General features: G+C 50.4%; 1 protein-coding gene across 2 annotated transcripts; it reads right to left on the reverse strand.

Annotated features, from left to right (window-relative positions):
- Nucleotides 1-1,789: 1,789 nt before the first annotated feature.
- On the reverse strand, nucleotides 1,790-18,785 carry TMEM161A (transmembrane protein 161A). Of its 2 annotated transcripts, none has more exons than XM_053897245.1 (12): nucleotides 18,697-18,785; nucleotides 15,432-15,535; nucleotides 14,655-14,735; nucleotides 14,191-14,288; nucleotides 13,917-13,998; nucleotides 12,777-12,928; nucleotides 3,707-3,767; nucleotides 3,464-3,607; nucleotides 3,248-3,361; nucleotides 2,926-3,100; nucleotides 2,690-2,786; nucleotides 1,790-2,368 (listed from the first exon to the last, which is right to left on the reverse strand). In XM_053897245.1, exons 1-12 carry the CDS (start codon nucleotides 18,697-18,699, stop codon nucleotides 2,115-2,117), a joined length of 1,365 nt encoding a protein of 454 aa, XP_053753220.1. In that variant the 5' UTR covers nucleotides 18,700-18,785; the 3' UTR covers nucleotides 1,790-2,114. The 2 variants fall into 2 exon arrangements, with proteins under 2 accessions (XP_053753220.1, XP_053753219.1); XM_053897244.1 differs by having other exon boundaries at nucleotides 13,917-14,073.
- Between the last annotated feature and the right edge of the window lie 3,296 nt (nucleotides 18,786-22,081).

Genomic DNA, 22,081 nt, shown 5'->3' on the forward strand with positions numbered 1-22,081 from the left:
TGTGCCTTTTCTTTCCGCTGTTTTTCTCCTTTGCTCGTTTCTCTGGAGTCATTGAAAGTTTGACTTGCCATTGGGTTTTCCTTTTTCTTTTTCTTTTATTTTTTTATTTTTATTTATTTTTTTAATTTTTTTTTTAAATTTATTTTTGACAAAGAGAGAGAGAGTGTTTGAGCTGGAGAGGGGCAGAGAGAGGGGGAGACACAGAATCTGAAGCAGGCTCCAGGCTCTGAGCTGTCAGCACAGAGCCCGACGCGGGGCTTGAACTCACAAACCATGAGATCATGACCTGGGCCGAAGTCGGATACTTAACCAACTGAGCCACCCAGGCGCCCCTTTTTTTCTTTTTCTTTTAAATCCTCTTTTCTTCAGCCGGTTTAGAAACGACACATTGCGTTTCTTGTAACATAGGGCTGCTGGGCCGGGGCATTGCGGACTTCCGGGGTGGGGCCGTCCTGGGCACCTCAGGTTGTTGAGCAGCACCCTTGGCCTCCGCCCACCAGATGCCGCAGTGTCCCTGTCCCCTCTCAACCATGACAACCAAAAATGTCTCCAGAAAATAATGCCTCCAGACATTGACCAGTAACCCTGTGGGGCAGAATCATCCCTCCTGTGAGAAGACCTGAGGTGTGGTGACTACCACTGACATGGCAGTTAACAAGGTAATACTTCCCCTCCTGAAAACACAGGGTCCTGACCACCCCCTTCTGTCTTCCCTATTTTTCTCTGTGGCTCCACCTTGTTTCTCTCAGTCTTTTTTTTTTTTTTTTTTTTTTAATTGTGAAATGTGTCCCAAAAAGAGTCTGTAAGACCGCTGTGGTTTAACGCACGGCAGTGAGAGCCTGTGACCGTCATGGGTTCTTCCTGCCTTGGCTGGCCCATGTGCGCCTCGTGCCGGTCACTCTCTTGCTTTTCTTTAGGTGTTTTCAACTTCCCGTGTGTCCCTAAACCACGTGGTGTTGAGCTCTGAGAGCAGAGAGCACGCAGAGCCCTGGCTGAGCAAGGGAAGGGCCAGGTGGCCAGAGGCACCACCGCCGGGGGTCTGTGCCAGTGGGCTCAGGGCACCGGTTTCGGGGGCTCCCGGGGTGTCGGCCATAGCGCGGGACCAGCAGAACGAGGAGACCACACTCCATCATCTCAGAGTCCTGGGCCAGTAGGTGTGGCCTGTTCTGTCCTGGCTGGGACTTCATTCTGGAACTTCCCGGACACATGCCTAGGGATGGGGTTCTCATCCTGCAGCACCCGGAACCGTGCGGTCCTGGGGAGTTCCCATTGCCTGGCTCCATCAGCGTCTTCCTCTGCTTGGATGTCTCTTTCCAGAGCTCTGTTTCTTTGGAAGATTCTTCTGGGTCAGTCCTCTGATTTCCTTTGTCCCCTCCCTTGTTTTCCATTATCTTTTATGTCCCTGTTCCTCCTGCAAGATCTCTACAACTTTGCCACCTCCATTTCCCTCCCTTCTCTTCCTCTGTATCCACTCCCGCTCCCGGCCGCTTCCGCCCTCTCCTCCCTCTTGCCCACCCCCAGCCCTGACTGCCTTTCTTCCTTCTCCAGCCCCTGTCTTCCTCTTCTCCCCTGACTTGTCGCCTCCTGACCCATTGGAACCGGAAGTTTTACAACACTTGCGTTTCTTCTCCCCACCTTTCCTCCTCTCTTCACTTCCTGCTCCCAGGCCTTTGCTCTGGGTGGCCCTTCGCTCAGCACGGAGGCTCATCCCCCAGAAGCCCCCACAGGTACCCAGGTGGCCTGAGCCACACCAACATGCAGAGAGCCGCCTCCCAAACCACTCCAATCCTCTTTGTAAAAGCAGTCTGCTCTTTTATTCAGAAGAATGAACCCCCACTTCTGCCTCAAATGGGGGAGGGGGGCGTGCCATCTGGGAACAATGGCCCTGGGATCCTCTGCCACTGGGCCCAGGGCAACAGTTTTGAGGCAGAAACCTGGGATCCAAGGGGACCACAGCTCAGGCACTGCGGTGAAGTGGACCCGCACAGCAGGCGCTGCGGGGACTCCCAGGCCCGTCTTGCACCTGAGGACACTGAGGCACACACGGAGGAGGCGGCCGGGAACCGCGAGCTCGGCCCGGACCTCGGGGCCCCAGCAGCGTCTTCTGCGGGCGGCTAGGAGCCCGCCAGGTACCGGTGGAAGTACAGGCCGAAGAGGCTGGAGAGCAGTTGGCAGGCGGCGGTCCACCAGATGAGGAAGGTGAGGACGCCGCGGAGGAAGAGGGGCGTGAGCAGGCTGCCCAGGGCCCCTGCGATCCGGGCCGCCGTCTGCTGGGCCTCATCCTCCTCGGGGCCCACCAGGCGATCGTGGGCTGAGGACGGGGGAGGGGACAGCATGGGAACCGGGCCCAGGCCCCAGGAGTAGCCGCCTGTGAAGGTGAAGGCACAGGCGGGGTTTGACCGCTGGGACCCCCACCCATCGCCACCATCCCAAACTCTGACTCCTGGCCCCTCCCCCGACTTCGGGCCCCTCCTCCCCTCTCCGCGTCCCCAGGCCCTCCGGGCTCCACCCCCACCCTACCCCCACCCTACCCCCCACGTACCACCAGGTCGGGTCTCCGGCTCCACCTCCTCCACCTAGCTCAGCTCTAACACCAGCGGCGGTCCGCCCCGCCCCGCCCCTGGCCCCGCCCCGCCCGCCCCTGGCCCCGCCCCGGCCCCGCCCCGGCCCCGCCCAGGCCCCTTCTCACCCAGCGTCTTGAGCAGCAGCGTGCAGTTGAAAGTGAGGATGAGGGGCGTCAGGTACTGCAGGCTCACCACTGTCACGTAGCAGTAGACCCGCACCACCTAGTGGGCAGGTAGCAGTGGCTACGGGGCGGGGGCAGGTGGCAGGGGGCAGCCTTCTGGGCTTGGGGTGACCCTACGCCCCAGGGATCGGGATCCTGCCCGGAGCCCCGTGTTCCCTCCCAACCTCGGGAGCCCGTACCCGCCTCTGGATCTCACGGGCCTCTATGCGGCCGGCCTCCCGCCGCAGCTGCTCCACGCGGGCCTTGGCCAGGCACAGGTAGGCCTGCAGGTGGGGCCGGGTCACGGCCAGCCTTAGCAGGCACAACGCCACCAGCACCCAGAGGCGCAGTGAGTCGAAGGCTGAGTCCGACAGCCTGTGGGGAGGGGAATGAGGGGGTTGGGAGGCCGCCCCTGCCCCGGGATCTTCCCCCAGGACCCAAGGCTCTTCCCTGAGGCTCAGAGACTGGGGTACACAGAGGGGCCCCCAGCTGCCCTCCCTCCCAACCCCACCAGATTCGCACAGGGAGAAGGTCATCCCCCCAGCAGGTGCCTGGTGCAGGAAGTCCCGTGCAATGGGCTTGGTCCAGAGCCCCAGGATGATCAGAGGGGACAGGAAGCTCATCTGCAGAAGGAACCTACGGGGCAAGGGCGCAGAGGAGTGAGTCCTGGGCACCCACCATCCCCCCAGCCCCTCCTTTAGATTCCCAGCCGCCCTCCCATCTGGCACTCCGCATAACTGCAGCATGGGCCGGTCTTCCGACATGGTCAGCGCATCCAGGTGTGTCTGGGCCAGCCGCAGGCCTGGAAAGGTGAGGAAGGCCCCCAGCATGGATCCCACGAATGCCAGCCCCATGCGGATAGCCAGCTTGGCCAGAGGGAGCCTGAGGAGAAGAGGAGGGTCAGGAGGCTCTGAAGCCTGTCAGTACCCCCACCTGCAGGTCACAGCCTGCCCTTGCCCCACCTCACTTCCCAGGACTCACGCCCAGTCCCAGCCCTGCGTCTTCAGAAGTGGCTCCAAGTTCTGGGTCATACTGGCGAGGCCTAGGGAAGACAAGGAGAGGGCAGTGTCTAATAACCGCTGGAGCCTCAGAGTGTGCTTCTACTCCCCAGAGAGGAACGAACCAGTGGGAGCCAGGCCCGGTGCCAGGCAAAAGGACTACTTTGTGCTCTGGATATGGGCGATTTTTTTTTTTTTTTCAACGAATAGGAAGCTGTACCAGGCAGACACCCTTGATTGGACTAGGGGAGATGGGGGTGGGGTAGACTACTGAGTCTGAGCTTCCTGGATTATACCAGGAATCCAGAGGGGCGTGAAGGACTCCCATAGGAGAAAACCAAAGTTTTGGGAAGAATCCTCAGTGCAGGCCCTTGGATTTTCCACAGAGTAAAAGCAAATAAAAATGAGCTCACAACCAAAATCATCAAACACACCAGGGAATAAATCATGATAAAGGAGAGTCAGCAGAAAGAAAAAAAGAAAAAAGAAAGAAGGAAAGACAAGTTTATACCCTGCAGACTACAGAAATTTTGTACGTATTATCATGTGTGAAACGATTGAGGAAAATAAAAGTTGGAGTCACAGAAAGGTGACACGAGGCTACCTCAGATGACCAGGTATATTTGCAAAGGAACCAATTAAGCTCACCCAAAGGGAAAATACAATTATTGGAATGATAGGTTGTTAAATGGCATATTCAAATCAGCCAAAGGAGGAATGAATGAATTGGATCCGAAGATCACTCAGATTCCAACTCAGAAAGATAAAAAGGTAGGAAATATGAAGGGAGATTAAGAGCATAGAAATTGCAGCATCAGTCAAAAAGGAGGCCGAGAGAGAGAAGTGAAGAGAGAATGGAGGAGGAGAGATCTTGGAAAAGAATGACTGAAAAGTCTGCAGAATGAATGACACACACAAAGTATATCAAACTGGATAAATACAATGAAATCCATACCTAGACACTGTAGTGAAACTGGAATACCAAAAACAAAGAGATCGCAAAGCAGCCAGGGATTTAAGACAGATCACCTATAGAGGAAAGACAATTAGATTGGCAGCCAATGTCGACAGCAATCACAGAAAAAGAACAAATAGAAAGTGAAAAGGCAAGATGGCAGAAACGATGTCAAATATGTCAGTAATCATAATAAATGTAAGCAGGTTAAACTTTAAAGTTAAATGACACAGACTGTCAGACTTGATTGAAAATACCCAGCTATATGTTTTTTAAAAATTTTTTTTTAATGTTTATTTGTTTTTGAGAGACAGTGTGAGTGGGGGAGGGGCAGAGAGAGAGAGAGAAAGACACAGAATCTGAAGAGGCTCCAGGCTCTGAGCTGTCAGCACAGAGCCCGCCCGATGTGGGGGCTCTAACTCACAAGCCATGAGATCATGACCTGAGCCGAAGTCAGACACTTAATGGACTGAGCCACCCAGGCGCCCCGCGGCTCTATGTTTTTTAAAGGAGACATACCTCGACATAAGGTTCCTGTAAGGTTGAAAGAAAAGGGATGTTAAAAAGTCATGACAAATACTAATCAAAAGAAAGGTGGTATTGTGTATTTGAGAGTTACTAAGGGAGTAGATCATCACAAGAACAAAAAAAGTTATAACTGTATGGTGATGAATGTTAACCAGATTAATCCTAGGGATCATTTTGTAATGTATACAAATATTAAATCTTGATGTTGTATACCTGAAACTAACAATGTTATATGTCAATTATATGTCAACTAAAGAAAAGAAAGCTGGAAAGGCTACATTTTTGCCACACAAACTACAGTAAGACAGAATGTATTATTAGAATCAGAATACATCCTAATAAAATGGTTGATTCACCAGGAATATGTAGCAATTCTAAACTTGTAAACACCTTGTCAGTTAGCCACAAAACATATAAAGAAAACACTGATAGGGGCGCCTGGGTGGCTCAGTCGGTTAAGTGGCCGACTTCGGCTCAGGTCATGATCTCACGGTCTGTGAGTTCTAGCCCCGCATCGGGCTCTGTGGTGATAGCTCAGAGCCTGGAGCCTGCTTCGGATTCTGTGTCTCCCTCTCTCTCTGCCCCTCCCCCGTTCACACTCTGTCTCTCTCTGCCTTTAAAAAATGAATAAATGTTTTAAAAAATTGTAAAAATGTAAAAAATGTAAAAAAAAATGTAAAAAAAAAAAAAACAAAACACTGACAGAATAATCTGGAGAAATTGAGGATTCCACCATCTCCAAGGGAGATTAACCCTTTAATGACTGACCAAAAGTTAGGAAGGAAGGAGATTTGAATTTATTGGGTAGAGTCAGGGAATAAATGTTCTTCAAAAAAGTCACTAAAACTGATCATATTCAAGGCCATGATGCAAGTCTTAACAAATTTTAAAGGATTTACTTCAGGTAGACCATCTTCCGTAAGCATACTGCAGTTAAGCTAGAAAATTTTTTTTAACAATTTAAAGTTCCACATTCAACGGGCACCTCCTAGCTCAGTCCATGGAGCTTGCAACTCTTGAGTTCCAGGTTGTGAATTCGAGCCCCATGCTGGATGGAGAGATTACTTAAAAAACATAAAATCTTAACAAAATAAAGTTCCACGTTCGAAGTTTCTTAAAAAGGTTAAAAAAGAAATCACAATGGAAACTTTAAAATACCCAGAACTGCCTGATGATGAAAATTACAAGTCAAAACTTATGGGGTGGACTAAAGTGGGACTTAGTAAAATATTTACAGCCGTATATGTGATAAATGCTAGAAACAGAAGAAGCTAAAAATTAATGACGTCAGTAGCCAACTAAGAAATTGGAAACAAGAGAAAGAAGCCGGCCAGAGGAGTGCTATATAATACAAAAGCCAGAGGTCCTAGCCACACAAAAGGGGAAAGTTGGACAAGACGAAAGAAAACCACAAGAACCCACAATTCACTAAAAATACAATTGTATAGCAAGGTTATCCCATGGAAAACACTCAGTTTGATCCCTATCTCATAACACAGTAGTGAACTACCAGGAGTTTAAGGGTTTATGTGAAAGGTAAAACTTGAAGTATATACGTATATAGTATTTGAGAGAGGGAGAGCACAAGTGCAAGTGGGAGAGAGGGGCACTTGGAGAGAGAGAGAGAGAGAGAGAGAGAGAGAGAGAGAATCTTAATCAGGCTCCACACTTAGCTCAAAGCCCGACCCAAGGCTCGATCCCACGACCCTGGGATCACGACCTGAGCCGAAATCAAGAGAAGGATGCTCAACTGACTGAGCTACGCAGGCACCCCCAAAACTTGAAATATTGTGTTGGAAAATATAAAAGTCTTTCTGATTGTAGGGAAAGGAAGGAAATTTCTTCAAGACAAAAATCAACTAAAATAATGAATTGCTTGCTGTCCATCAAAAGACACCAGAGGTGAAGGTTACAGCTGTATTCAATGGCTCAGCCCAAAAAAGTGTGGTGTATGTGTGTGTGTGTGTGGAGAAAAGATAACGCAAACATGGCCAAAGGAAGCTAGGTCAAGGGCGTATGGAGTGTCATTAGCGGAGTCTTTGAACTGTTCTGTACGTTTGAAATTTTTCAAAATACAGCATTTGGGGACAATTTTTTTCAAGAGGAAAACACACCACAAAGAAAGTGAAAAGCTGCACCACAAATTAGAGGATACAGTTCTCCCCCGCTCACACCCACATTTTAACTTCTTTAAAATCGGGATACATAGGACCATTGATGGCATATAATACTTTTTTTTTTTTTCAACGTTTTTTATTTATTTTTGGGACAGAGAGAGACAGAGCATGAACGGGGGAGGGGCAGAGAGAGAGGGAGACACAGAATCGGAAACAGGCTCCAGGCTCCGAGCCATCAGCCCAGAGCCCGACGCGGGGCTCGAACTCACGGACCGCGAGATCGTGACCTGGCTGAAGTCGGACGCTTAACCGGCTGCGCCACCCAGGCGCCCCGATGGCATATAATACTTTAAGTAACAGTGTTTTTTATCTTCTTTCAGCAGTTCATGAAATAATGGTGTGTCAGATTTGATAGGAGGAAGTATGTGCAACACATGTAACGAAGCTTTAGTTTCCAGAATATATAAAGAAACTCTGAAAACCAACAAGAAAAAAAAAAAAATAAAGATATATAGCCCAAGAAAAGCTTCATAACATTGGATTTGACAATGATGTCTTGGATATGATACCAAAGGTACACACAACAAAAAAAAAGTAGATAATTTGGACTCATGAGAATTAAACATTTTTGTACATCAAAAGATACGACTGGGGTGCCTGGGTGCCTCAGTCAGTTAAGCGTCAACTCTTGATTTCGGCTCAGGTCATAATCTCAGAGTTCATGGGTTTGAGCCGTGGGTCGGGCTCCACACTGACGGTGTGGAGCCTGCTTGGGATTCTCTTTCTCCCTCTCTCTCTGCCTTTCCCATGCTCTCTCTCTCTCTCTCTCTCTCTCAAAATGGATAAACACACACACACACACACACACACACACACACACACAATCAATTGAGTGAAAAGGCAACCCACATCACTGGAGAAAATATTTGCAAATCATACATATGATAAGGGATTCATATCCCGAATATAGAATAGAGAGAGAGAACTCTGAAAACTGATCACCAAAAAAATAGGTTCAAACAAAAGGCAAAGCGGGGGGCGGGGTGGTGCCTGGCTGGCTCAGTTGGTAGAGAGTACAACTCTTGATCTCAAGCTTGTGAGTTCAAGTCTCATGTTGGATGTAGAGATAACTTAAAAATAAACTCTTTGTGGGGTGCCTGGGTGGCTTAGTTGGTTAAGCATCCGACTCGATCTTGGCTCAGGTCATCATCTCACGGTTCGTGAGATTGAGCCCCACAACAGGATTCGCTCTCTCCCTCTCTGCCCCTCCACTGCTTGCACTCTTGCTCTCTCAAAATAAATAAAATAAACTTTAAAAAATTAACAGAATTACCATATAATCCAGCAATTCCACCTCTGGTCTATACCCAGGGTGGCACAAAACCAGACACTAAGATCAATGGAACAGAATAGAGAACCCAGAAATGGACCCACAAACGTATGGCCAACTAATCTTTGACAAAGCAGAAAAGAACAGCCAATGGAAAAAGACAGTCTCCTCAGCAAGTGGTGCTGGGAGAATTGGACAGCGACATGCAGAACAATGAACCTGGACCACTTTCTTACACCAGACACAAAAATAAACTCAAAATGGATGAAAGACCTCAATGTAAGACAGGAAGCCATCAACATCCTCGAGGAGAAAGCAGGCAAAAACCTCTTTGATCTTGGCCGCAGCAACTTCTTACTCAACACATCTCCGGAGGCAAGGGAAACAAAAGCAAAAATGAACTATTGGGACCTCATCAAAATAAAAAGCTTCTGCACAGCGAAGGAAACAATCAGCAAAACTAAAAGGCAACTGACAGAATGGGAGAAGATATTTGCAAACAACATATCAGATAAGGGGTTAGTATCCAAAATCCATAAAGAACTTATCAGGCAAATCACCCAAAAAACAAATAATCCAGTGAAGAAATGGGCAAAAGACATGAAGAGAACTTCTCCAAAGAAGACATCCAGATGGCCAACCGACACATGAAAAGATGCTCAACATCACTCATCATCAGGGAAAGACAAATCAAAACCACAATGAGATACCACCTTATACCTTTCAGAATAGCTAACAACTCAGGCAACAACAGATGTTGGCGAGGATGCGGAGAAAGAGGATCTCTTTTGCACTGCTGGTAGAAACGCAAACTGGTGTGGCCACTCTGGAAAAGAGTATGGAGGATCTTCAAAAAATTAAAAATAGAACTACCCTACAACCCAGCAATTGCACTACTAGGCATTTATCCAAGGGATACGGGTATGCTGTTTCAAAGGGGCACATACACCCCAGTGTTTATAGCAGCACTATCAACAACAGCCAAAGTATGGAAAGAGCCCAAATGTCCATCGATGGCTGAATGGATAAAGAAGATGTGGTATCTATATACAATGGAGTATTACTCGGCAACCAAAAAGAATGAAATCTTGCCATTTGCAACTATGTGGATGGAACCGGAGGGTATTATGCTAGGCGAAATCAGTCAGTCAGAGAAAGACAAATATCGTATGACTTCATTCATATGAGGACTTTAAGACACAGAACAGATGAACACAAGGGAAGGGAAGAAAAAATAATATAAAAACAGGGAGGGGGACAAAACAGAAGAGACTCTTAAATATGGAGAACAAACAGAGGGTTACGGGAGGGGTTGTGGGAGGGGGGAGGGGCTAAATGGGGAAGGGGCATTAAGGAATCTACTCATGAAATCGTTGTTGCACTATATGCTAACTTGGATGTAAATTTAGAAAAAACAAAAATAATTTTTAAAAAAAAGAAGAAAACCCAGGGTTTTGAAGAGATGGTTGTACACCCATGTTCAGAACAACACGGTTCACAATAGCTAAAACATAAGGCAACATAAATGTCCATCGATACCTGAATGGATGAGCAAAATGGGGTATATTCATGCGATGGAATATTATTGAGCCTTAAAAAGGAGGGAGATTTGGACATTGGTTACAACATGGATGAACTTTAAGGACATTACACTGAGTGAAATAAGCCAGCCACTAAAAGACAGATGCTGCATGATCCCCCTCATATAAAGCACCAAGAGTGGTCAGATTCATAGAGACAGAAAGTAGGATGGAAGGAGCCCAGGGCTGGGGCTGGGGGATGGAGAGTCAGTGTTTAATGGGGACAGAGTTTCAGATTCGCAAGGCGAAAAGGCAGGAAATGGATGGTGATGATGTTCGCACAATAATGTGAATGTACTTAAGGCCACTGAAGTGTATGCTTAAAAATGGTTAAAAGGGGTGCGCCTGGGTGGCTTGGTCGGTTGAGCGTCCGACTTCGACTCAGGTCATGATCTCATGGTCCGTGGGTTCGGGCCCCGCGTCGGGCTCTGTGCTGACAGCTCAGAGCCTGGAGCCTGTTTCAGATTCTGTGTCTCCCTCTCTCTCTGCCCCTCCCCTGTTCATGCTCTGTCTCTCTCTGTCTCAAAAATAAATAAACATTAAAAAAAAATTTTTTTTTAATAAAAAAAAATGGTTAAAAGGGTAACTTTTAGGGGTGCCTGGGTGGCTCAGTCAGTTGGGCGTCTGACTTCGGCTCAGGTCATGATCTCGCAGAGTGGGAGTTCAAGCCCCGCGTTAGGCTCTGTGCTGACAGCCTAGAGCCTGGAGCCTGCTTCAGATTCTGTGTCTCCATCTCTCTCTGCCCCTCCCCTGCTCGCTCTCTCTCTCTCTCCGCCCCCCAAAATAAAATTTTTAAAAATGCTAAAAAAAATTTTTTTTAAAGAATATTCCCCGCAGCAACTGTGAAAAGCTAAAATCTGGAAACCACCTAAATGTCCATCAACAGGAGAAAGAAAAAGATAAGTGGTCTCATGAGAGAACATCATTCATCCGTGAGAAGAGACGAACTAAAGCCACCCAGACCAACGTGGCCTAGTTTTGCAAACAATACCACCGAAGACAGAAAAGTACCAGCGGGCAGACTGCACACTGGCGGACACCATCCGAGACGGTGAGCAAAACTGTATGATGAATTCTTCAGGGACAGAAGCATGAGTGATGAAACTTTTTTTGTTTGTTTTTTAAGGCAAAGGAATGATAAACACAAAGTTTGAGAGACTGGTTGGGGCTGTGAGTAGGGGAGGAAGGTTGGTGGGATTGGGAAGCAGCACCAGCATCATGCAGGAATGTTGGGAGTGTTCATTTGAGAGGTGAGCTCATTACATTGTTCTTTTGCTTTGTAATTTACATATACATATTCATCGATATGTGCGTGTTTATATATATAAAACATTATATAATTTTAAAAATCAAAAAGCAGGGAGAATTGGTGAAGATGAAGCTCAAGGAGCAGGCAGAGAGGTGCGTGGACCATGGTGAGTATTTTGATCTTTATCCAAAGACACTAGAGTCTGGTATTAGGCAGAGAGGTGATGTGATCCAAATTATATTTTTGAAAGATCATCCAAAGAGTAAGTCAAAAGAAAAATGAGCAACTAAGAAAAAATATTTGCAGCTACTATCACACACAAAGGCTACTGTCTTTAATATACAAAGAGCTCCTACAAATCAATAAAAGAGCCAACAACCCAGTAGAAAACTGGGCAAAAGAACAGAACTTTTCTGGAAGGAAGATAGAAATGACTCTTCAACATATGAAAAGGTACTCAACCTCGCTTATATTTTCATCCATCAGGTTACCCAAGACAAAAAAAGTCTGAGGAAACACATCGGAGAGAATTTAAGGAAACAGGAACTTCATTCATCTTTTCCTAAATGGTAAGTTGCAACATTATCAAAATTACAAATGCACTTTCTCGCACAGGGCCACATGCGTAAGGCTATTCCCATATAACACTGTTTTATAACGGAATGTTGTATAACATTGTTTAATAGTGAGAGACTTAGATGTCTGTAAGTAGCAGACTGGTTAAATAATCATGGGACATCCACTAAATGAAATACTATGTGGGTACTACCAAAAAAACCACACCGTATGTAGCATCAAGGGACAAACTCCAAATTGATGTTTTTAAGGGGAAACGGTGGTGGAAGAGCCATAAACTCTACCACTTCATGGGAGCAAAGGAAAGTGGCCCCCCAGGTTTCCTCTCGGAAGGAGAGTCAGTGTGGGTGATTTTTCCTCGATACGTATCCTCTTGCACTTTATGAATTTCGTGCCATTTACCCATTTCCTTCACCAGATTAAATTCGACTAGGTAGATATTAAATCGCAATGGCTGCCAGGGAGAGGACAGATGAGGGGAACAGAAGTGCCCTGTGGAGAAGTGCCCAGCTGCAGGCACCCATCAGAGACAGTGAGACAGGATATCCTCTTGCCCCCAAAGCCTGGGGGGTGCCCAGGGTAGCCAGCATCCATAGAGACACTCAGGCCCAAGAAGTCCCCTCCTTCACCTGTTCCGTGCCGCTTAAACCCCACCCTCACCAACTTCCGGGAGGGAGTGATGGGCGTGGGGACCCCCTGCCCCAAAGACTGCACGTACCTGGCTCCAGGCCCAGCTCGAGCGTCTCCTCCCGCACCACCTGCACCAGCATGGCCAGGAGCAGGAAGAGGAAGGCAAAGGTGAGGCAGACAGAGCGCTCACCCCCCTCCTCTGCGCTGAAATACAACCGGGTCACTGTCAGGAACATCTTGCTGGGGGCAGGGCTAAGGAAGCCGTGAGCAGCTCTAGTGCCCCCTCCCCCACTCCCAGCCGGTGATCCCCCAGCTCTAGAACCCGAACACCACAGCTGGGGTTTGGAGTCTCGGGGGGCAGGGCAGTGACCGAGGAGGAGAGTAAGTAAGCTGCTGGACAAGCCCAGGACACAAGGTCCGGTGCTGCTCATGCCTGTGTCAGCTGGGTTGGGGTGTATGGGTGGAGGGCAGGCCTGGGCCTCCAGCTCGGCCTCATCACACTACCTGTGGCCATTTCTGACTAAAATGGCCAGCAAGTCTGTCTCTTTAGGAGGTCTGGCCTCCCGGCTGCATTCACAGCAGGTGAATTTTCCCTTTCCTCTGAGAAGCCAAGAGATCAGAGATCCAAGGGCTGTATCTCCAGTCTGCTCTGAAAGAGACCCATGGGGCTTTCCAGAACCAGTGTGGGCTTCAAGATGGACTTCTCTTCTTCACATGCCCATTCCACAAGGGCATTTTGTCAGACTTGGGTCCTCGGTGTCACAGGTTTGCCTCTGTTCTCTGGGCACTTTCATTAAAAAACAAAACAAAAAACAAAACATAGCAGAGGGGCATCTCTTTTCCTGCCCCTGCGTCTGCTCTGGTGAGTTGCTTTGGCCAAGACAAGGGACAGGGATGGGGGTGGGGGCTCAGGAGGCCTGCGGCACCCCTTCTCCCTCGCTGGTGTTTCTGCTACCCCCAGGAAGCTTGGCTTAGCCTGCCGGAAGGTGGGACCCCTTTGGCGCAGAGATGAGGCGGCCCAGCTGAGCCCAGCCCAGGAGGAGAGCGAATAAAATAATGACTGCTTTATACGACCCAGTCCTGGGAAGTTTTGTGGCAGGGCGGCCCATGACAGACCAATTGGGGGCAGGGGGAAACGGGGGGGGGGGGGGGGGGGGAGGAAAGCTCAAGTCCAGCTCCCACCTGCCTCCCTCCTCCCTGAGCGACTGGGGCGCCTGAGGAAGGATACATGGAGAAGGCGACGGTGAGCAAGCACCAGAACACGGCGATGTTGGTCTCCTTGGCCGGGCCCAGCGCATAGTAGTAGGCCTCTGTGAAGACATACACGCCACCCGAGTACACGGCGAAGTCCACGAACCACTGGTACTCCAGGAAGAAGCGCAGGACTGCGGGGAGCGCGCAGCTCAGCCCTCCGCCCAGCGCCAGCGCAGGACGCTCCCCTCACCAATCCCGCCAGGGTGTGGGCTCAGGTTGGGGAGTTGGGGACTCAGCTGGACTGTTACCAAGGGCATCAACCGCTGTGAGGGGGCAGGTCTCCAGCTGGAAAGGGGCGTCTCGGGGCACAGACAAGGGCTTCTCTTCACTATAGCCATTGGCCCACCTGGGTGGGGGGAGCCATAAAGGGGGAGAATCAAAGCAGGATCCTCTGCTCTCTCCTCCCCGGTCAGCCATGGCGGCCCACCCCACACCATCCCGGGAGGCTGCCCGGTGCCAGGCTCAGAGCACAGGAGGAGCTGGCTTGGGAGTTACCTTCCCCCCAGGCCTCCTGTCTCCTACACACCAGGGCGAGGACACCACCCGCCCCCTGCTCACAGGGCTGGTCCAGAGCAAACTTCCAATAAGCATTAGACACCCAGATGGATGACAGTGATAGCTTCTCAGCCTGGGGTGTCCCCTACTCTCCTCGATGCCCAGAGCTGCACCTGGAAGGAGAGCCGCTCACCTAAGGCTGGGGGGGCTCACTCACCGCTCCTTCCTGCCTCTGGGCTTAGGCTTTCCCTCCAGGGCCCGAAGCTCTTCCTCAGAAGGGTGCTTGTATCGGAAGAGACTGAGAGCAAAGACGGGAAGTCAGGAAAACTCGGGCACAGAGGGATCAAGGCAGTGAATCCTCAAACCCGGGACTGGAGTCAGGAGGAGAGCTGGACCCAAAATACATGGGGACAGGATGGGCAGGGGCCATGCAAGGTCAGGAGAAGGCCCGGGACGTGGGCTGGGAGGTTTGCTGGGGGGGCGGGGGGGGGGGAGTGTAGTGAGAAGCTCTGGGGAAACGGCAGGGTGGCGGGGATGGGGGGGGGGGGTCCTGGACACCCCTGAAATCTGCTGACTATCTCTTCTGGCAGAGAAGGCATGTGCGTTGTCCGGGAGAAAAAGTTCACAGTTTCCACCCGATCTCAGAAAGTGTCCGAGATCCAAACAGGGACAAAAAGCATTGCAGGAAACAGATCTCCAGCGAGAGCAGTGTGGAAGAAGGGGTTGGACTGCGGCAAGGCAGGAGTTGGGGGAAGCAGCTACTCTTCCACGTGTGGAGATGTGGTCTCATGGGTGTGGACATCTGTCAAAACGGACCCAGCTGTGTGCTTCAGACATTTGCAGTTTATTGTACGTCAAGCACAACTCAAGACTGTTGTTTTAAAAAAAACCAGAAACACTGCAGAACGTGAGGCGGGTGGAGGCGGGGCGGCACAGGGGGCGGGGCCCGGTGGGGCTCCTCCCACCACCTGGGCGGGGCGGGGCTGTGGCTCACCTGCCATTGCAGAGCAGCCAGCGTGCGAAGGAGCAGTGCGGTGCCAGCCTATGCATGAGGGTGGCGGTGAGCAGGGTCACCACCAGCTGCACTCCCAGGACCGCCTGGGGGGAGGGGACATGAAGGGCAGTGCCTGCCAGAAGGTCACAAGCTCACTCCCTCAGAACTCAGGCTATTTATAGAGACTGGGGCCAGGTTGGGGAGGGTGCGCCCCCCAGACTCCAGCTGCATCTTGGAGGGCCTGCAGTGGGCTCAGACTCAACCCTGGGAGCTCCTGCTGTGTGTGGATCCCCCCACTCCCTAACACCGCCACCTAGCTGGCCTGTAAGGTGGTGGAGAGCACACGCTTGAGTAGAGACTGGGGTTCCCTTCTGGCCTCTGCTGTGGGTTTTGCAGGTATTCGTCTCCCTGAGGCCTCGGTTTCCGCATCTGGAAATGGGATGCTGCCTATTTTGTTTCATGTGCTGTGAAGACCACCTTCCGGACCTACAGCGAGCCTGGCACAGCCAGGAAAGAGGTTCGTCTCCCACACATCCCAGTTCACCGTGGCAGTCCTGTCCCCGTCTTTCCCACCTTAAATTATCCTGATGATTCCATCGCCCTCTCCTTCTCCCTCCCTTTGTAATCAACCTCTTTGGAAAGCCTATTTCCTGGCCACTACCAGTTTCAGGACAAAGACTATACATTTGAGTGGGATGACTTTTTCAATTAGGAATTTCTCATCAAGTTCTACATAACAAACTCTCTAACAATTCATAACACGTTTTCAGCTATTAATCTGTAAAACGTTTTAGAAGAAACGCTTTTGGTAATCAGTCTGATGCTGGGTTTTCCTGCTTGAATGCAGTAAATACCAATTTGGTATCAGTAATTATGTAATTATATAAAATTATGTGCTCAGGAGAGCTGTCGGCTAGTATTATCATATGATAATTAACAACAAAAGTGAACTAAAGATTACTTTAATATTAAAACTAATATTTTAGATTTTATTATAATATAATATTAAATTTTAATTTTAACATTAAAGTAATATTAAAATTAATTATTAAAATTACCTATTAATCAGGCAAAAACATGCTAACTTTAATAGGAAAAGCTCTAGTGTGATGGGATAGCACAGGAATTCAGAATGACTGCTGAGAAATCCATCATTAAAATAACTAACAGGGTATTTTCTCTATGCCTATAACTTGTTTTTTTATTTTATTTTATTTTTTAATTTGAGAGAGACAGAGAGAGAGTGCAAGCAGGGGAGAAGGGCAGAGGGAGAGTGAGAATTTGAAGCAGGCTCCACGCTTAGTGGACCCCAATTGGGGGAGGGCGGGGATCCATCCCATAACCCTGGGATTATGACCTGAGCTGAAATCAAGAGTAGGTTGCTAAACCGACTTAGCCACCCAGGTACCCCTCTAGGCCTGTAACTTGTAAACTGAAACCAGAGACATTTGCTCAGTAATAAGGTCAGGTCTCTAAATCAGACTAATCTCCTATTCTCACTGCTCACCCTCCCTAACCTGCAAGGGCCGACTGGCTAACGGTCACAAAAGACCCTGTGCACGGTCAGGGTCAGGAGGCTCCCTTCCAAGCCCAGTGAGGAGGGCCCGCCCCTCCTCCTAGGATCCTCTTCCGCCCCTCCCTGTGCCCAGAACCTCCCATCCACGCCTCCTCAGACCTCAGATCCTGGGGCTCCCCTGCCGACTTTTCTCTTCCCTCTGCGGCCTCTACTTTGGTACTCAATCCCCTGTTAGGCTTTTAACCACGTACCGCTCAGCACGAGCGGCACCAGCAGAGTGCCAGCAGAGCAGCGACCCAGCAGAGCAGCACCTCTAGCCTGGACCTCTCTGTGGAGCTCGCGGATCATCTCGGGAGGCCCCAGTACCCGCGCATCACTGCCGCGGACACAGCACCCTGCTCTTCCGGGCGACCCAGGATGTCAGTGAACATCCAACTCCTTTTCGCAGCCCGCAGGGCCTGGCGGGCCCAGCTCAAGACACCCTGCCTCACTGCCTGTAACTGCCCGGTTCTCTCAGCAGCCCTCCCAGCGTCCAAGCACTGAGGTCTCAGAGGCCCTCCCAGACCTCCGGGCTTTCCACTGCAGACCCCATCACCCTTTGATACCTCCCAGGGAGGGGACTCATTGTTCTAACTTCGGTTCCAGCACCTAGGACAGGCCGAGCGGAAGGAAGGAGAGTAAGAGGGAGGGAAGAAGGAGAAAGGGAAGGGAAGGAGAGGGAGGCATCCCTCCACCTGAGGCTCCCGAGGTCGATCCAGGGATGTTTCTCAAGGCCCGCCCCCCAGCAGCCTCCGGTCTTGGGGTTTTGGCTCTGCTGATCTCCAAAGATATCTGGAGCCTCCCATCAGCCTATGTCCCTCTCCTGCTCAAAGCCTTTCCCTGGATCTACAATCCGAGAATACAAGAATCCTACTACCTGCTAACACCAATGAGACTTTCCTCCATCCTGTTCCTGAGAACCCCTCCGCTCACCTCCCACAACTTCCTGCACCTGGGCCTGGAACCACGTCCACTTTTCACGTTCAGGCGCACCTCCAAACCCCCCTGGTTGGGGATTCTCCCAGGCAGGCTCGGGTCATGTTCCAGGGCCCCTCCTTCTGCCGGTCTGAACACCTAAGTGTTGGGAGTTCCCGCTCTCGCCCCGCATCAGCCTAACCCACAAGTGGCCAGGCTAAATTTTAAGGATAAAGTCAACAGGTTGGACCCAGAGCCACGTGAGACCTGAAGGTTCCAACTGTGTTGTCTCCAACTCTGAGACCCTGCCTCGCCCTGCGGCCACCCAGATACCTTCGACTTGGCTCCTCCTCCCAGGGCTCTCCCTGGCCCTTCCACACACCCCAACACACGCAGCGGCCCCCATGTTTCTGCAGGACCCACGTCGCCAGCGTGGGCTCCAGGAGGACCCCAGACCTCCCTAGCGAGGATCCGTACGTTCTCGGCTCCCCAGTCCCCTTCGCAGGGCTGCGACCCTCCACATGATTCCAGGCCCCTGGAGGGTCCCCGGAGATCTTCCAGAATTCCCGAACGCTGAGGGGCCTCCAGTCCCATAGGCAGAACCCTCAACCCCCACATAGGTCTGGCAGCGAGACTCTGAACCCAGAGAGGGACACAAGGCCCTCAGCGCAACCCAGAGTCCCTCAGAGCTCCCAGTCCCCACAAAGAGATCCCCGTCCTCTCGGTGTCTCCCTGGACCCCGTGAGAGGGTCTCCCACCCCTCAGGGCGCCCCATGCAGCGGGCAGCCGGCTCACCATGTCGCCCGCGGGAGCGCGGTCCGCTGACCTGCGGCTCTGAACACCTCGAGGGAATCCAACCAATCAGGATCCGACTCCGTTCTGACAAACAGCCCGAAAGACCAATCGTCAGGCTTGGAGCTGGAGCAAACCAAGAGGGAAAGGGGGGGTCGCTCGCGTTGCATGCCGGAAGTTGTAGTTTGAGGACGCTCGGTAAGCTCAGACTCGGTCGAGTCAGGACTGTCTCTGGGACCTTGTGTGGTGGCTGTCCTCTCTGAGATTCAGTCTTCTAGCGTCTGGACCTATCTCTCAGGTCGGAGGCAAATACATTAATTTATTCACGCACTGCCTCCCGCTGGAGAGTTCTGAGCGTGGAACTCCCCTGATCTAGAAAAATCGATGGCTCCCAATTGACTAGATTCCCAAGTGTCCAGACTGAATTCGTACACTTCTACCTGACTTCAATCGGCTGCCGACACTATTGTACACACTATGGTACAGCTTGCCACTGGCCATGCTGCTATTTCATACCTCCAGGTCCCTGTAAATTTTATCACTCATCTCGGAATATCTCCTTTCTCAATCTTTTTCATTTGGCAAAGCCTTATTCATTTCTATTAGCCAGGACTCTGATTGTGACACACACACACACACACACACACACACACACACACCAACCCCCCCACACACACACTCCAACTCAAATGAGCTCCAGCAAATAATAATAATAATAATAATAATAATAATTAAAAAGGAAAATTTTTTATAACAACAACAAAAACTCTAAAAGCATAGTCAGCTTCAGGCATGGCTGGATCAAGGATCAAAAAAAATGTCAGTTTCAAGAATCTGGTATTTTAGGGGTGCCTGGATGGCTCAGTGGGTTGAGTGTTGGACTCTTGATTTCTGCTCAGGTCATGATCCTCGGGTCATGAGATCAAGCCCATCACCAGGCCCAGTGTTGATTGTGGAGCCTGCTTGAGAGTCTCTCTCTCTCTCTCTCTCTCTCTCTCTCTCTCTCTCTCTCAAAGAATCTGATGCTTTGTGTTTCAAGGCTTGGAGGAAAAGGCTGATAGCCTGGGAACCTAAGTTTTGCATCTGTGTTTTTATGGATACGTGTGTCTGCCTGACATACATGGGGGTGTGATTAGATGTCTGAGGGTTTTTATGAGGCCCGTGAGTGGGACCTGTATAGTTGATTACCTTGTCTCTGGATGTTTTTGTCTTTGTTTATGAGCATGTATGGATGTCTGTTTGGAGGGGATTCACTGTGGCTTCAGTCCTCTGGACACAGAGGGGCCTCTTGAGAAAGGATGGGTGACAGTGGTGGTGAGGGTCACAGGACTTCCCTGGACCGACATGGGGGCCATGAGCTGATTTATGAATCCACGAAGGATGCAGGAAAGCTGGGACTTAGGGAGGGTGTGAGGAGAGGGGGAGAGGAGGGAGGGGTATTTCATGCAGGTGGGCTGCACGCCAGGCTGGGGAGGTGGGGTGGTTTACTCATGTGCCCCCTCTAGTAGGCTGAGGTGGCAGGACAATTGTCTCCATTTTATTGATGAAGATACCGAGGCTCTGGGAGGCCCAAATCTCTACGTCACACCTTGTCCTCTCCCCCTGGATCCAGGGCTTATGAGTTTAGGTGTCACAGCGCCCCCTAGGCGGTGAACTACAGGAAATTCCCACACATCCTGGACCTCATCTTCCATCCACCATCCTCCACCTCACCCCCAACAGTCTATTTGTCCCTGAGCAGCTTGAGAGTGCCTCTTAACACTAGAGTCAGATAACGTCCCTCCTCTGTCCTCAAACAGACACTACTGGGGCGCCTCGGTGGCTCAGTCGGTTGAGCGTCCAACTTCGGCTCAGGTCACGGTCTCACGGCTTGTGGGGTTGAACCCCACATCGGACTCTGTGCTAACAGCTTAGAGCCTGGAGCCTGCTTCAGATTCTGCGTCTCCCTCTCTCTCTGCCCCTCCCCCACTCACACTCTGTCTCTCTCAAAAATAAATAAAACATTTAAAAATGAAAATGAAACAGACACTCCTCACTCTTTATTCTACGTTGGATGCACATGTGGTCTGTTCTCCATTGGATGTTCCTTGTTCTCTGTTCTCCATTAGGTGAATCCACATTCTCTAGGCCACAATTCCCATGATGCTTTCAACCAGTGACTGAGCTCCTGAGAGATTCAGTGACCCTCTGATGGTGACAGTGGCCCTGACTGACGTCACCACGGTGTCTTTACAAAGGCTGGCAGAAGACGTTCCACACAACCCTCCCTGTATCCTCCTGCACAGAGCCAGCAGGTGCAGAGCTGGAGTCTGGATGCAAAGGTGTTTCCAGAAGCCGGTAGCCTGCTCACTGACATTTCGTGGCCCAGGTCACCCCAAGCTGTACATGTAAAATCACACATGTGCACACGACGTGTGACACAGCCCTTCTGAGTCCCCAGGCTCAGAGCCTGAAAACATGGGGTGGGACCCCTGGAAGCCAAGAGGGATTTTATTTATTTTTTTAAAGTTTATTTTATTTATTTTGAGAGAGAGAGAGAGACCATAGAAGAGGGGCAGAGAGACAGGGACAGAGAGAGAATCTCAAGCAGGCTCCATGCTGTCAGCACAGAACCCAATGAGGGACTCAAACTCACAAACCGTGAGATCGTGATCTGAGCCGAAGCCAAGAGTCAGACGCTTAACCGACTGAGCCCCCTAGGTGTCCCGGAATTTTATTTTATTTTTTATTGCTATTTCTATTTTATTTTTTATTTTTGAGTAGGGAGCACAGAATCGAAAGCATACTATTGGGTGCCACCTGATGGAAAATGAAGAAAGTGCAGCCTCCTGGGATGGGTATACAGAACCCCACCCACCGGCCTCACCACTCAGTCTTTGAAAGCTGTCCACATTTTAATGAACCCCACACTGGGCACTTAACCTGTGGGCGCTGACTTCAGGGACAGGTCTGACTTCTTGTCCACAGTGAGGGTGAGATCCAGAGGCTTAGAAGGGACCCTCTCCAGCCTTGCCTCCATTTCACCCAACCAAGTCTTGGGACTGGAGTATTACCAGGGGGGCTCAGGGCAGGGGACACAGTGGGCGACAGGGGTAGACGGAGTAGAGTGGGTGGGGGCAGTCCGGGAACTCGGGAAGGTCAGGGATCAAATCTGCATGTTATAAACATCCCACTGAGACCACCTCGGGGTGCCTGGACTGGAGAAGCAAATGGAGCCCCCTCTGGTCCCTGGACACCCAAGTCTGCCCTCAGGAGACCCGCCAAAATGGGGGGGGGGAGATTGTGGGCCCCAAAAGTGGGTTGGTAAACGCCCGGCTCCCTCCTTCCTCTAGTGGGTCGAAATTGCTGGGTCAAGGGATCAAGGGACATTTAAAAGATGAATAATGTA

Source organism: Panthera pardus, unplaced genomic scaffold, assembly GCF_024362965.1.
Source record: "Panthera pardus isolate Hobbes unplaced genomic scaffold, ASM2436296v1 HiC_scaffold_8, whole genome shotgun sequence".
Lineage (NCBI taxonomy): Eukaryota > Metazoa > Chordata > Mammalia > Carnivora > Felidae > Panthera > Panthera pardus.

Bases quoted from the DNA above. Each gene is read 5' to 3' on its own strand.
- TMEM161A (XM_053897244.1), bottom strand. The intron at 3,101-3,247 runs GTGCGAATCTGG...CCCTCCCCACAG, and splicing joins GGGGGGATGACCTTCTCCCT to GCTGTCGGACTCAGCCTTCG. The intron at 2,369-2,689 runs GTGAGAAGGGGC...TCACCTTCACAG, and splicing joins GCTGCTGCTCAAGACGCTGG to GCGGCTACTCCTGGGGCCTG.